The 15,489-nt window shown below is 25.2% G+C and overlaps 3 protein-coding genes across 9 annotated transcripts; 1 reads left to right on the forward strand and 2 right to left on the reverse strand.

The window, feature by feature from the left end:
- Window positions 1-1,264: 1,264 nt before the first annotated feature.
- LOC108553277 (FGFR1 oncogene partner 2 homolog) lies at window positions 1,265-2,931 on the reverse strand. 5 transcript variants are annotated; one of them, XM_017908112.1, is made up of 4 exons: window positions 2,908-2,931; window positions 2,059-2,193; window positions 1,600-1,851; window positions 1,265-1,521 (listed from the first exon to the last, which is right to left on the reverse strand). In XM_017908112.1, the coding sequence occupies exons 2-4, from the start codon at window positions 2,191-2,193 to the stop codon at window positions 1,288-1,290; spliced, it is 621 nt and encodes a 206-aa protein (XP_017763601.1). In that variant the 5' UTR covers window positions 2,908-2,931; the 3' UTR covers window positions 1,265-1,287. The 5 variants fall into 5 exon arrangements, with proteins under 5 accessions (XP_017763601.1, XP_017763599.1, XP_017763600.1 ...); XM_017908110.1 differs by having other exon boundaries at window positions 2,857-2,921; XM_017908111.1 differs by lacking the exon at window positions 2,908-2,931 and adding an exon at window positions 2,662-2,737.
- Window positions 2,932-3,889: 958 nt separating this feature from the next.
- MFS9 (major facilitator superfamily transporter 9) lies at window positions 3,890-11,512 on the reverse strand. The gene is made up of 10 exons (XM_017908106.1): window positions 11,492-11,512; window positions 7,635-7,693; window positions 7,160-7,343; window positions 6,151-6,384; window positions 5,732-6,034; window positions 5,307-5,430; window positions 5,104-5,237; window positions 4,808-4,950; window positions 4,291-4,411; window positions 3,890-4,082 (listed from the first exon to the last, which is right to left on the reverse strand). Exons 2-10 carry the CDS (start codon window positions 7,685-7,687, stop codon window positions 3,903-3,905), a joined length of 1,476 nt encoding a protein of 491 aa, XP_017763595.1. The 5' UTR covers window positions 7,688-7,693; window positions 11,492-11,512; the 3' UTR covers window positions 3,890-3,902.
- Window positions 11,513-12,608: 1,096 nt separating this feature from the next.
- Atg4a (Autophagy-related 4a) lies at window positions 12,609-15,103 on the forward strand. 3 transcript variants are annotated; one of them, XM_017908105.1, is made up of 11 exons: window positions 12,609-12,636; window positions 12,731-12,923; window positions 13,144-13,215; window positions 13,281-13,451; window positions 13,518-13,695; window positions 13,767-13,846; window positions 13,943-14,094; window positions 14,192-14,270; window positions 14,374-14,528; window positions 14,631-14,796; window positions 14,941-15,103. In XM_017908105.1, exons 2-11 carry the CDS (start codon window positions 12,902-12,904, stop codon window positions 15,006-15,008), a joined length of 1,143 nt encoding a protein of 380 aa, XP_017763594.1. In that variant the 5' UTR covers window positions 12,609-12,636; window positions 12,731-12,901; the 3' UTR covers window positions 15,009-15,103. The 3 variants fall into 3 exon arrangements, with proteins under 3 accessions (XP_017763594.1, XP_017763592.1, XP_017763593.1); XM_017908103.1 differs by having other exon boundaries at window positions 13,001-13,215; window positions 14,941-15,008; XM_017908104.1 differs by lacking the exons at window positions 12,609-12,636; window positions 12,731-12,923 and having other exon boundaries at window positions 13,113-13,215.
- The last annotated feature ends 386 nt before the right edge of the window (window positions 15,104-15,489 follow it).

Raw genomic sequence — 15,489 nt, forward strand, 5'->3', positions numbered from 1 at the left:
ATTAATAAATTGCCAAGTTTTTGTAATTAATTCATGAAAATTTATAGCTGCACAGCAAATTTGGAATTATAGACAACATTCTTATACAATTTTTGTACATGATTTGTTGCTAGTTAATTTGTTATTAATAATTATTTGATGATATTTGTGATTTCGTAACAACGTTCGGCATGATTGTTCGTTAAAATATTTAATTTTAAACAAAACTAGAAGTAAAATATGAACAAAAATGATATGTGAACGTACCTAAGGATATTATTTTTATAATGTATGCATGTAATTCATAAATTAATCGCATAAAGGGAAGTAATTAATAACAAACCATTGTTACCTTCGGCATCAATTCAAACAGCTTGTGCAATAATTGCTAATAATTAATTAATTAAAAAGAAATTTATTTCCAAAGTTGTATTAGAAAATTTTTGAAGGGTGCGTCTTTACGATGAAATTATAAAAGTTCATTAATTAATTACAGAAATCGAGTAATTTGTTAATTTTTCACTGTCGAATAGTCTCTATTACTTTCCAACTATCTTCTATCTTCGTCTATAACGTCATGGCATTAATTTTCGAAGTTTTATCCTTGCCTAAGTTATTGAAGATAATAGCGCGATATCAACTGATTACAATAGGTGGGTAAAAATCATGCGTTTTTATAAAAAACTCATAATTTTCGAAAACTTAACGTGATAAAATAATTTTAATTACGTATTCGTTTTTGGGAAAGTAAACACTGCAAGAATTACCAAATGTATATTATAATTTTATAAAATCTTTACATTTTAGTACATTTTTACATTTAGTTTCTCAATTGATAAAATATACGTTTCTAAAACGTTTCCAAATACAACAATCGAAAGGAATCTTTCTCCTAGAAAAGTGAACTATGACGACTAAATTTTTAAAGCGCCTGCGAAAATGCAATCGCATTTGAATGTTCTAATATTGCAATCCATAGAATACATATATTTTTATTTTACGTAAAAATATTGCTAATTTGATAACGAAAAATGAAATTTTCAATACAGAATGAAAAGAATGATGATATGTAATAATTTCATGAACTAATTTATAATACTAATAATTATATATTATAATAGTAAATCAATTCACATTGTGAGATTTAAATTCATTAAAAAGATTTAACATATATGTATATAAATTGTACAGTATATGTGCACTTTATTGTATATAAGTAATACATTTTTTCTAACGTTTATTATGTTATAAAATATGAAATAAATAATATGAAATTTATATAAGAGAAATATAAATTACAATTTTTTTTTAATATACTATTGGATCCGTTTGTACAGTTTTACTTTCTACCTTTGTGTCCTTGTTTAAGGAACAATACTTATTTGCAATATTAACTATTTCTCGTAATGTAGTATTTTCTTCCTTTAGACTACTGTACATTTCTTTTTCTTTCATCTCATTTTTTTCATCTACAGCAACTGCAGTTTTCATTACTGCTGCCATTTCATTAATTTTTTCCGCTTGGTTGATAATTATCTGTAACTTTAAATAACTTAAAATGTTAATTCACTACATGTATGTTAAAAAACAATTAAAGTACACTGTAATATTTATACTTACATTAGCATATGTTGCATTGTGTAATGAAGGAAGATCTGTTTTACAAAGACGCAGTAAAGATGCTGTGTGTTGCCTGTATTTAGACATAATTAATTCAAGAGCATGATGATGATCCTCTAATGCCTTTTTCAATTCCTTATTTTCAGCTTGTAATTCTTGCAAATGTTTAATTTCTCCGTGTATTCCTGCGATTAATTGTATATGTGGCTTGTGTTTTGCTTGAGTGTTCAAAATATCTACCTCTTCTTGATACTATGAATATATCATTAAAAAAAATATATAATTAAAATAAATAAAAAATATAACAAATAAATTTTAAGAAGTTTGATAACAAAGAATTTTATTAATAATATAGAGATATAAGTCCTCAACTCATTTTATTTTCATATCTTTTAATTTACTTGGTTTATTGTTATATATTTTTTTTTCTTGCATTATTGTGTAATACAAATAAATTACCTGCTTCATATTGGCAATTTGAATACAAACTGACTCTATTTCGCTTATCAAATTATCCGCTATATCTTCATGTTCCGATATTTTGATTACTAACTTTTTAGCATCCAATATTATTTGTTGAAAAGTTAATGACATCTGTAAACATGTATAAATATAAACATAAGTTTTAAAACATAATTTTGATTATAAATATTTAATTTGTCCTATTACACATATATGTTTATTTATAAAATATTGTTTGCGTGGTTTGAACTTTAACTCTTATATGTATTAACTCTATATTTGTTTTACATGATATATATCAAAAATATGTTAACTGAGTTTTGTTATTTCAATCCAATAATATAGATTATGTCATTAAAGTATAAATTAAGGTTAGTTGATGAAAATTATTTGTGGATTTCATATTTTTGTAATATTTTACACAAATGTGATATTTATATTAAAATAGCTTTTAAAATAAATTATAAAGTAGAATAATTTCTATTAAAAGTCTTCCAATAATTTTATATAACCACCATACAATACTACGAAGATTAATTCATGGAACTTTAATATGTATAATTATATAAGTGTATTTATAAGTATATTTTATCGGTGTACCTTTATTAGTATATTTGTAGCAGATTTAATTCATAAATTATAATAAATTGAATTATATTAATTAGGTTAGACTCGTATCAAAGCTGTGAATAACATATTTCAGGATAATTTTGAAGAAAATATTTTTTACTTATTTCTTGTCGATGAAACACCTAATATTACAAATTTTAGTATATTCTTATTTTTGTAACTCACTTGGCTTTAATTGTATAATAAATGAATGAGATCAACGTCACACGAAAATACCTTCTCCTTTAATGGATAAGTTTGTTTATTTTCAATCACTTCCGTAAGATCATTGGTCTACCAATCACAAACTGACTATGTATAAATGTTTTTTTTATGTCATACATTCTTATATGTACATTATTAATCAACAGGGTCAGTTATAGCTTTTTCATTGGTAAAATTTGTTCTTTCCTTAAATTTTGTTCATCACAATGTTTTGATTATAATGACTAAATACATCTTTTCGTCAAAAAATGTTCTATAGTCAAAAGTGAATAGACGAAATTTATAAAAATTTTGTACGGTGTTGTTATATACCATGCTATTGATTGTTATATTCCAGTCAATAATAAAACTTATAAGTGTTTCAAAATTACAATAATTAATGTTTGTTATCAATAATTATTTGTTACTTTCTTAAAATTATTTATTTTTCATAAGAAAAATTGTACTTTATTAATACGCTTGATTCAATTTAATTCATTTGATTGAAAATTATATAAATAAATGCTTTTATTCTTTTCATTTTCTATTTTCAAAATATAACTTGTGTAGAAAGTAAATTTTTAAAACGTCCAACAGTTTTGATAACAGTCCTTTTACTCAAAGATTAAAATTTTATCAAATTCTATCAACAGTAAAGGAAGTTCTACAAAGTACAAATTGTATATAATTTTTAATATAATGTATTAAACAGAAATATTATACTTCATTATATTATATTTTATTTTAAAATAAATAATATAAACAATACTTATAAAAGGGTCTGTTGTAATAGGAATAAGTGTTAAAAAATATTTATTTACATGTTGTAATACAAATATTGTTGTTTTAAATTATGTTTAAAAAATATCTTATTGAATTTGTTTCAACCACAGAGAAATGGGTAAATTTAAAAATATAGAATAAATTATTTGTCAAAACTATTTTGGATTTAAACAAAATAGTGTTTGATTATTATGTAATAGTGGTGAATACTGATAAAATTATCAGTAAATGTTATTTGTTTTGTACTATACATTATCTACTTCCATTGCAGGATTATCATAAGATTTTTTCGATTCTGCAGTTTCTTTATCATTTTCTTCTGCCCAACTCTGTTTTTCACCAGATGCAAATAAACCATATATCACAGCTCCTATCAAATAAACAGCACCAGCGATAATAAAAACTGTCCTCCACTCTTCAGCGCTCTATAAAACATATTTCAAATTAATTAATATTTGTTTTCAATATTTATTAATTGTTAACTGATAATCAATTTCATGTATTGATATTATAATTAAATATTCTATAAAGTAGAATAATGGAATCTATAGACATAAATTCAATTAAGTATTCCTTTATAATCAAAGTTTGATTGGAGATGAAAAATTTATTCAAATTTATATTTAAACTTACTTTATTCTGAACAATATATCCAGTAATTTGTGGACTCATAATTCCAGGTAAAGTTGCAATAGTATTTCCGATTCCCATAAGTACACTTGCATGCTTAGGTGCAATATCTAAATGATTTACTCTATAAAAAAATATTTATATAATATAATATTTTTGTAAAGTGAAATATATAGCCAATGCATAATTTATTTAATACATTAAGTTAATAAATGTTTAATGTATGATAAAATGTTGATTAATAAAATAATACTTTATATACATTATTTAATTCAATTCACTCAACTACTTTCTAAATTATATAATATTTTCAATAAATAAATAAATGTATATGTTCATCGTTGTTGAATAATTTTTTAATTAATATAGTAAATTTACGAATTACGTTTTTGAATTCATATGAAAATATTATTGCATAATTATTACATATTAAAAATGTTATTCAGTGATTATTCTTGAATGTTTTATTAATATTTTTTTTCGACTTCATATTTTTATATTTAGAATTTGAAAAAATTACCCAAAACCGGACCAAGCAAAACCACCAAGGCCAACTGCTATGGTGATACAAGTAACTACTGCTGCTGGTGTTAAGATAAAACCTGTACAGGTCATAAATATTGTTTGAAATATAAAAGCTCCACAATTAAATAATTTACGCACCTGAAACAAAATAAGTAGTTTAATATTTGTATTATGTAGAATCCAAAATTAAATACAATGTGAAAACATGCTAAAATCAATAAAATATAAATAAAATACCAACTAGATTTTATGTTAAAATATTATATTAGGTACAAATATCTAATAATAAACCTGTGTAGTGGTTAAAATTTTCTTTGTTCTTAAATAGTCGGCTAAATGTCCAGAAAATTGAACGATTAGTGTCATAGCTACATACGGCAATGCGGATAAATAACCAGTCTTATCCAATTTGAAGTCAAGTACATCTAAAAATAAATTACTGAAGTATAATTTATGTTGCCGAATATATTTATTAAATATTTAATTGGATTAACCATTCATAAATGTTGGTAATTGAGTGAGCATAGTGTAAAATCCCCAATTTTCGCTAAAATGTGCTGCAACAATTGCCCAGACTGGTGGTGATGTAAGCATTGCTTTCCATGGATGTGTAATTTTCTAAATAAAAAACAAAATAATTAAGAAATTTTATTTATTTTATTTTATGAAAAATTTTATATAATTACCATAAAATGGGATAATGTATTAAATATATTGCAATAATTATAAGAAAATAGATTATATTTTCTTTTATATTTTAGTTAAATCGTCAAAAAAGAAAAAAAGAAAATAAAAGACAAAAAGGAAATTATTAACGATTCATAAAAACAAAACGATTAAAAAATAGTGTTTGGTTGAATAGAGAATATAAATAAATAGAAAAAAATGTTACATTACATGTATTGTAAGTTAAATTTACTTTATTTTCCGAGTTTCCAAGGCTACTTTTAATATATTCAAGTTCAGCTTCGGAAATAGATTTATCGTCCTCTGGTTTATCCTTCACGACTATCCACCAGTAAAAGAACCAAACAAGACCAGCTGCTCCAAAAACGTAAAAAACAGAAGGCCAACCAAGGTATTCGGCCATCAAACCGGCAACCGGCATAGCGAATACCGTTCCAAAGAAACTTCCGGAGAATGCAAGAGTCGCTAATTTTGATCTTTCCAGTGGAGGTGCCCATTGTGCCCATATTGCATGTATACAAGGATACGTTACACCCTGAATTTAAATTATTTTTATTATTCGAGAAATTATTCGAGTAATTAAAGAATATAAAAGAAAAAAAAAATATATGCGCAAATAATTTATATAATTGAAATTTTAATATCATCTACCTCACAAATTCCTTCTATTATTCTTAAAGCGATTAAAATGTAAACATTTATTCTGGCCAAGGGAGGTGTAATAATTGTGAGGAAAGCTGTAGTTGCAATTCCAAGACCGAAAACTCTCTTTCCACCAATGCGTGCACTAAGCCATCCACCGAATAATTGGGTACTGATATATCCATAAAAAAATGAACTTAAAACCATTCCTTGCATTGCTGGATCCCAGTCGAATTCTCTTTCCTATAAATAATATTCTAAATGCATTAAAAGTGATCGAAGTTAAAATGCGATTTGTTTTTTATATAATACAATATTTTTGTTAACTTCGAAAAAAAGGTTGATTAGTTGCTTTTTATTTATAAATATTAATAACTGTTAATGTGTTGAACTTTTTATAACTTTGTCTTTTCTAAACTTTTCAATAAGGGGAAAGAAGCAAATTAATAATAAATCTATTTAAAGAATATGTAAAATATTTTTTATTAATGTAATGTCAAGCACAATTCGAAAGAAAACGACTTTTTAGGTATTATAGAGCATTAAAACAGAATTGCTCATTTTCTAAAGTACGAGTAGCAATTAATAGGCTTTTCCTCGTATAGATAAGGATACTCAAATCCGATGATTACCTTACGATTGATAAGAGAAGTTTTTTACTCTAATCCTTCGTATTAATATGTCATTAAAAGTATCGCATAGCTATATCTACTTACATCATGTAAGAGTCATATCATTAATCCATTAAGGCAATTTATCTCAAAAATAGCATCACTTGAATTGCGTGCTAAAATTTATTTCACAGTATACATAATGTGATATAAATATTCGTCTATATATAATTCCATAAATTCGAAAACGACTTAATAATCTTATTGTAAAAGTATAATCAATTAAACATAAAGGTAAAGGTAAATATTCAAAAGACGAACAAAATTTATAACAAATAATAGCAGATAATAAGTAATTTTAATAAATAATAATAAAAGTTAAACTTTAGACGATATCTTTTACTTACAAAATATTCGTTTCCATTTTCATCAATTTTGCAAACCTTCGCGGTCATCGCAACAATGGCCACGCTTAAATTTACGCGAAGTATGTAAGACGTAAAAAATCCGAAAAAGGCTAATACTGCGACTACATATCTCCTCTTTTTCCAAAATTTCCAAGACGGTATGATTTCATCTTCGTATTTGGCACTAGAAGATTACCAACGTCATAAATTTAAAAAGAATGTTGCGATTAATAAATACAATTTTGATTATTTTTTAAATAATTAGTAATTTTTAAACAATGGTATATTTTAGGTCGAGTGTATTATCCAAAACTAATTGTTATTGCGTTAATGTATTTAAGTCCTGAGTGAAAATATTAGTAAAAGGAAATCATTTTGTAAAATTGTATATGATATATCTCTTAAAGAATGAACGTACTCTTAGCGCAATGGAGCAATCAATTGCAAAAGTAGGTATGCAATATATAATACTCACGTTCCATACTCGGTATCCTTGGTAGATTCAACCGGCGATTTCTTTCTCTCCATCGTTTCCTGAAAGGTTATTGTTATCAAATACGATTCAGAAAAATCTCATTTACCAAGTTATAAAGGAATTAGCTATGCAGTTTATCTTTATACGTTACGAAAAAGATTGATTAAAACTCTGTTCCTAATTTTGCAACACTTTTTTTTAATTAAACAAGTTAATAAGTTTATAATTTTTTCTTTATATTATTTTAATATTGTAGTACATAATATTTTGTGAAAATTAATTTTAATTTGGGTATGACATATAATAAATTTTTCATACTTTACTGAATATTGAATACATATTGATTATATATTATACTTTTTGTATTGTACTATTATAGTACATATAGTCACACGAGTAAATATGTACAAATATCAATATTGAAAGAAACATTATGTACATAATAGCAATGACCTAGTAGTATGTACGTCGAAAGTAGAAAGTTCCGCACTTTAAGTAGAAATATATATGTATGCACATACACAATACACACATACAGAAAACAACGCGAGTCAATTTATCCTGTTTCATCAGAAATGTAACAAAAGAATTCAACTTTTAAATGAAATAATGATCACTAGTTAAATAGTAAGTATATTTCTGTTTAAAAGTGAACAAAATCACTTAGTACATTAATCAACAATTATTTCATCACTCGTAATTTCAAACTCATTTTCTCTTTCCTTTAGAAAATTTTTCCTTTCCTATAGAGGGCAACACAGACGATGTTACAGTGGCATGCATTTTATTGTACATACATACTTTCATTACAGACGTTTGCCAGTTATTTCAACACAATTCAGCATACTTTTGTATCTTTCTGTGATTTATCATACCTCGTCTGAATGTAAAATTAATTTTTCAAGCACACTAGTATCCATAGGGATTCTATTAACACATTCGCGAAGTATTTTTGATGTAAGTATCACGACAACCTGTTACGCAAAGCAACAGTTGTGACACACGTGTACTTGACACACGTTTAATTGCTCGTGTTTGATGTTTCATTTGTAGTTATGATAAAAATATGTTCATAAATGTGTTTTTTTCCTGTTATGAACTTCTTCATAAATTATGCAACCAAAGCACTTAAGGATCTGTCAGATTTTACCTCTTTCAAAATGTTATCGGATGAAGATCAAGTAATAAATGTATATTCACAATTCGATTTAATCACCTTTTGTTTAGTTTTTCGACAAAAAGATATTCGTCGTGATCTGCTGGCAACGAAAAGCTTGTAAGTTGTCGAAGTTGAGATTTATCATTTATTCGACTTCGTCGAACACATTTAGTAACGTGAAACTAATGTTAAATATGTTAATTAAAAATGTTAATTTAGTAACGTAAAACTAATGTTAAAAATTCACAGGATCCATTTTTATTTAATTGTAATTTTTTCACATTTAAAAGTATTTATAATAAATGTTAATGACGCTATGATTTTATTTCATATTTTAATTCAAATTTTATTTATTAATTTAATTTACGAATTTTTAAGTTACATTCGATGTATCAGTTATCCATATACGGTAGATATATTACCATTTACACTAAATTTCACACACAAGTTATCCGTACACGGTAAGGAGTATAAAATTCAGTGATACCAATGAGGTGAGATTGCGATCACGTCTGAAATGCTCATGATGTGAGCGATAGGACTACACTTCCAACTGAGCGTTTGGAAATTATTGATCGTCCACGGTACTTTCATTTCCTACATTCTATCTTAAAATTTTATGGAATGGATGAACATGCGTTTAGATAAAATCTGAATCGATAAAGAAAGGAAGATAAACAAATAAACGTGTTCATAAAATATTAATTTGCTATTTAGAAATTCTATTAGTATCACAGTAAGTATCGAAGACAAATAACATTCGATAATTAATTAATCTACGCTAATTTTTGTATTTCCTATTTTATTTGTTTATCAAATAAATTGTTGTCGTGTTAACTTTATTATTTAATAGTAATGTAAACTCTTATGATAATAGATGTTTACTGTTTAAATTCTATTTTACATTAATCTACATATTTATTTAAATTATCTATGTACACGTTAGAAATGATCGACACAAAGGAATATGTAAATGTACAAATAAGTAAATACTGTTTTATCTAGAGAAACAGGAGATTTTTCCATTAGCTGTCGAACAATTAACATATCACGTCAGACAAAATTAAGGTAATTAAGTATTATCGAGATTAGTCTTTATTTGTTTCGTGATTATTCATATGCAAAAAAAAAGAAATAAATATATCAATCAAAAAAAGATATGAAATAAATTTATCCTGTTGTATACTAACCAAACGTTACTAAAACAAAAAATTTGTGTTTGTCAATTCCTAAATTTACTGAGAGTATTTTTGAATTTGGAAATTTTACAATTACGTATTCATGGTTCCTTTCGTGCAATTGAAAATAGTCGAATCTATTGGGAACACTTCGTTTTGCATTCCGTTATACGGTTAATCTCATATTACATCCGCCATGCTTTGCGATACGCGTTCAGCTTGATCACTCTTCAAATGTAACGGACAGGTAAGATACATAATTTTATAAATTTAACAGAAAGTAATTTAGATTATTTAAATAGTGTTTATTTTCGAATTCAAATGATTTTATCAAATAAGGAAATATTACGAATAGTTAGAGTTATTGAAAGGAGATCTAATGGATAATTACATCAGAATTACATTCACCAGAGTTCATTAGACGATGATTGCTGCAATTACCATTTTATTAAAGACTAATAACCTACACATTAGATAATTACAGATTTTCCGAATAATTAAAGAAAATAATATTCTTAACATTGCGAAGGAATAAGAACCTTTATGAATTATGAATTATGGTGAGTAATATTGTATATATCTCCAAGTTGAACAAGCTAACGAATGATTATGCATTGTGGTATGGCTGATAACTGATTCTTATTATGTTGTTCAATGAGAAATGCAAATATTTATCATGCTAAGGTCTAATCAAATATATAAATTTTAAAAATTTCAAGTTAGCATAAATTTAACATAGTCCTTAAGGAGTTATTTAAAAAACTTCAGAATGATTTGATTTTTTCTTTAAGTACAAAAAAAACAAATGCGGTTCGAAATTTTTTGACCGTTAGATTTAATGAGAATATTTATTCATGCGAAAATTTATACGCATCGACATTTTAATACCAGTAGAAAGTCTCAAGGAAATCCAGTTTATGAAAGGGAACAACACTATGAGAGATTTCATTAATAAAATGTAGTTCATGGTATTTGATCAAAGATAATCGATTTAAAACCGGATATACAATTATTAAGCAAATATTTTCCATGGAATTTAATTAAATAACTTAAAATTTATCTATTATTTATTATCATATCAGTATTGTTAATTAATTTGCATATTTTATAAACAGTGATTAATTTTTTAAATACTAATTTTAATATAACGTAACTATTAACTAATAACTTATACATTTTAACAATTTTCTGCAATATTTTTGTATCATTTAGCAACTATTATTTAAAAACTATTATGTTGCAATTATTATGTTGTATTGGATTTCTAAAAAAATTTTAAGGGTTTAAACTATAATCAATTTATAGGAGTCATTTTTTAGATATTATGAATAACAATTTGACCTAGTTTTATAAATAAAACTTAAAATGGTAATTTCATACAATAAATAATTTATTTCAACATTTTAAAATCAATATTCCTGATACAAATAAAATGTCTTTTAGTTAGAAATAATAATTATCTCGTAATGAAATAAAAACTTCATTATTATTCATCTTATTCTGTTTCTACATTTACTTACAATTATTGACTCCTTTGAAGAAATCCATAAACGTCACAAAAATTTCACTTAACACTTATTCAAAAATTTACATTGAAAAAATGAAAGATTATGTTACCATATAGTTATATTGCTACTATAAAATTACAAAATATATTTATAACATTATTCAAAAGTCAATGAGAAATCTTACAATATTTCACGTGAAATAGCCGTAAGCAACTGATAGAACTAAACGGAAACGTTAAGTGGGTAAGTAGAAATTGGACATATAAGAGACCGGGAATTGTTCTCTGCCAGGCACCAATCAGAGTAATGTGTTGCATTTGTAATAGTCCGAATATTATGCAATGTCGATACCGTGCAATAATTCCTAAATATTTTCTGACTTCCGATCGATTGTGTCACCGCTATTAACATTCATCACTTTGTATTATTTAAGAAAAATATTTTATATAATAATATTGTTATTCTTCAAAATAATCAATTATAATGATCTATTATAAAATATTTGTACATATTAATATAACATAAACTTCTGGAAATAATCATTTAAAATTTTTATTTTTAATATTAAATATGATAATATTTGAGTAAATAAATGAATACCATTGCATTTAAAATGTAATATATATTAATATTATTTAAAATACTACATTTTACAGCTAATTACAGTTAAATTATCTATTATTATTTTCTTTTGCTTTGCATATTTTTAAATTCATTTATATTCGAACTATATATTTATTTCGTTCGTTTTTTAATTCATAGTTTCAATAATACTTATATTAAAAGAGAAAAAAAGGCATTTTTATTTATTTTTTTAATATACAATTATTTTAATTGTTTGTAATATAGATGTAGAGTAACCTAAAAAATTAAGAAATTCGTGTACTTTTTTTATTATGCATATATAATTACAACTAATTCATTTAAACTATTAAAAGAATTGTTATTTATTTGAAAGTAATAAAAGAATGAATGTTTATATGCATGTATGCAGATAAATAATGAAAAGCTTGTTAGATGTGGTAATGCATGGCCAACTATACATATATGAAAATGTATGCCATCTAGCGTAAAAAAAAAGTATTTAAGATACATATTTTATAAAGCATAATACAAAAAATGTCAAATGCAAAGAATTATTATGTGGTTGTTTGGATGTAAGGAAAATATTTCATATTTCACTACCTTTGAAACGAAATATTTTTGAATAACATGTTTCATGTATGTTATTTATGTGTTATATGATACCAGAATTTGTAAGAATTCAAGTTGTTCTCGATTATTGCGCTATTTTCAAGAGCCTTGTTAATCAGCTGTGCAGCTGATGTCATGACACTATTGACATTCTTTTGAAGTCAAATAACAGCACTACATTTGTTATTTGCAAAAACAATGAAACTTTCGCTCAGTAAGCAATGACCAATGCTGATTTGCCAAGCTAAAGGTGGTGTAGTGTATATGCGAAATATTAATCTTTGATAAATACTTAACCTTACTTTAATTATTTTTTCTTTTTTCTAGAAAAAAATTGTATTCTGTTTTCTGTATAAACATATATTGACAAAATATTTCATCCTTATGATACATTGAAGAATTTTAAGTCACTTAGATAGTATATACAAATATTGTGAAAATGGATAACCTTTTCACACAAAATATTTCAGATGAATTAGAGGATATACCACAAACAGATGAGCCAGTTTGGATTCTTGGAAAAAAATACAATGCCATAAAAGGTGTAATAGAAAGTTACATTAAAGAGATCTTTGATAAGTTAAATATGTAAGATCTTAAATTTCAGAACTCAACACAATTCGTAGGGACATAAGATCCAAGTTATGGTTTACTTATCGAAAAAATTTTGTTCCCATTGGTGGTTACAATTCTACATTTACAACTGACAAAGGTTGGGGTTGTATGCTACGATGTGGTCAAATGGTCCTTGGTCAAGCTTTAATTATGTTACATTTAGGTAAATTGTAAAATTATAAACATTTAATTTTTACATATTAAAATATTAAATAATTTAAAAATATAGGTAGAGACTGGCAATGGACACCAGAAACTAGAAATAGTGCGTACCTGAAAATTTTGGAACGCTTTGAAGATAGAAGAACTGCTGCCTTTTCTATTCACCAAATTGCATTAATGGGAGCATCAGAAGGGAAAGAAGTTGGACAGTGGTTTGGTCCCAATACAATAGCACAAGTATTAAAGTACATATCTATCACAATTTTAAATATTTTTATGTCTAAAATTTGATATTATAACAAATTGTATTTTTTAGAAAATTAATTGTATTTGATGATTGGAGCTCAATTACTATACATGTTGCTCTGGACAATACATTAGTAGTTAATGATATTTGTAAGTGATAAAATGTTTTATTTTAATGCGTACTTTATATTATTAAAATTTTTTTTTAAGTACTTAATATTAAAGTACACAATTAAATATTTACAGTAAAGCAATGTAGAGTAGAAGGAGGTACAACAGCAGAAGCCGATGGTGAGGTACCATTGAAAACACCTAGCCAATGGAAACCTTTATTACTTTTAATACCTCTTCGCCTTGGATTAAACGAGATTAATCCTATCTACATTAACGGTCTTAAAGTAATAAAGAAATAAATGTTCTTGCATGAATGGCTAAAATTGGAGTGAAATATGAATGAAGTGAAGGATAATCATATTCATAACTATAATGTTTCAGACTTCATTCAAAATCCCACAATCTCTAGGAGTAATAGGAGGAAAACCCAATCTTGCATTATATTTCATAGGATGTGTTGGTATGTGTATAATTAAAAACAGAATTATTAAGTTAGAGTGAAAATATTAAATGCTCATAAAACCATAACTGAAAATGTGTATAAATCATAATCTTATTGGTAGGAAATGAAGTCATTTATTTGGATCCTCATACAACTCAAAGATCAGGTAGTGTTGCTAAGAAACTAGAGGAGGAAAATATTGAAATGGATGCTACATATCATTGTAAATCTTCTAGTCGTATTCCTATTACAGGAATGGATCCCTCTGTAGCACTTGTTAGTAAATAATTAATTTTATTATTTAAAAATGAATCATGAGATTAAGCATTAAATAATATAACTTATATTTTTATGAAGTTAAACAATTTTTCATTTCAGTGCTTCTTTTGTGCAACTGAAAAAGACTTTAAATCTTTATGCAAGTCTATTCAAGATGAATTAATAATACCAGAAAAGCAACCTCTGCTTGAACTATGTGCAGAAAGATTAGCACAATGGTCACCAGCTGAAGATGTTGCTTCAGAAGCAATAGCAGCTTCAAGTTGTAAGTATTTAAAATCTATATGTCATTAACAGAAAAAGAAAAATTTTACTGAAAATATCATTTGAGATTATGATAAATTAAACCTTATTCGTAAATTTTATTAAATTTAATTTATTATAGTTCATTTTAGTACTTTCTTTATAGTTGTAGATTTTGAACACATAGATCCACAATGTGATACATCTGATGAAGACTTTGAATTACTTGGTTGACATTTGATTAACAAATAACAAAATCTATGATATAAATAATGTATATTAAACATCAAAGATGATCCATTCATGCATAAAATACAACTATCCATTCAGTAACCATATTCGACATAAGCTAGTACTATTTCAGTACTAAAAGTTGAATAATAAAATAATTTACATAAAATGATTAAAATATTGTACATATTACTTAAATTAAAATTTTTGGACATGAATGATCTATACTTATTGTTAACACAATATATAACATTTGATATAAAAATCTTTTCTGTAAGTAAAAGTGTAAACTTTATTATAAATTACATAAAAATATTTGGTTTCATATACAACTCAACATGTACTTATTTTTTATACCATATAAATTATCCAATATTAAGTATAAAATGATTAAATTATTTTATTAATTACATACTTAAAGGTGGTGTAAGCATGAAAATATGTATTTGAAATCAACTAATTTCATTTAAATGCAGTGAAATAA

Source organism: Eufriesea mexicana, unplaced genomic scaffold (assembly GCF_001483705.2).
Source record: "Eufriesea mexicana isolate 0111107269 unplaced genomic scaffold, ASM148370v2 scaffold9994, whole genome shotgun sequence".
Classification (NCBI taxonomy): Eukaryota; Metazoa; Arthropoda; class Insecta; order Hymenoptera; family Apidae; genus Eufriesea; species Eufriesea mexicana.

Bases quoted from the DNA above. Each gene is read 5' to 3' on its own strand.
- LOC108553277 (XM_017908109.1), bottom strand. The intron at 1,852-2,058 runs GTAATTTATTTG...ATATATTCATAG, and splicing joins AAATTGCCAATATGAAGCAG to TATCAAGAAGAGGTAGATAT. The intron at 1,522-1,599 runs GTAAGTATAAAT...AGTTATTTAAAG, and splicing joins ACAATGCAACATATGCTAAT to TTACAGATAATTATCAACCA.
- Atg4a (XM_017908103.1), top strand. From the start codon at position 13,113: ATGGATAACCTTTTCACACAAAATATTTCAGATGAATTAGAGGATATA. The intron at 13,847-13,942 runs GTAAGTGATAAA...AAATATTTACAG, and splicing joins ATTAGTAGTTAATGATATTT to TAAAGCAATGTAGAGTAGAA. The intron at 14,529-14,630 runs GTTAGTAAATAA...TTTTCATTTCAG, and splicing joins TGGATCCCTCTGTAGCACTT to TGCTTCTTTTGTGCAACTGA.
- MFS9 (XM_017908106.1), bottom strand. From the start codon at position 7,687: ATGGAGAGAAAGAAATCGCCGGTTGAATCTACCAAGGATACCGAGTAT. The intron at 7,344-7,634 runs GTGAGTATTATA...GTAATCTTCTAG, and splicing joins AAGGATACCGAGTATGGAAC to TGCCAAATACGAAGATGAAA. The intron at 6,385-7,159 runs GTAAGTAAAAGA...TATTATTTATAG, and splicing joins AAAATGGAAACGAATATTTT to GAAAGAGAATTCGACTGGGA.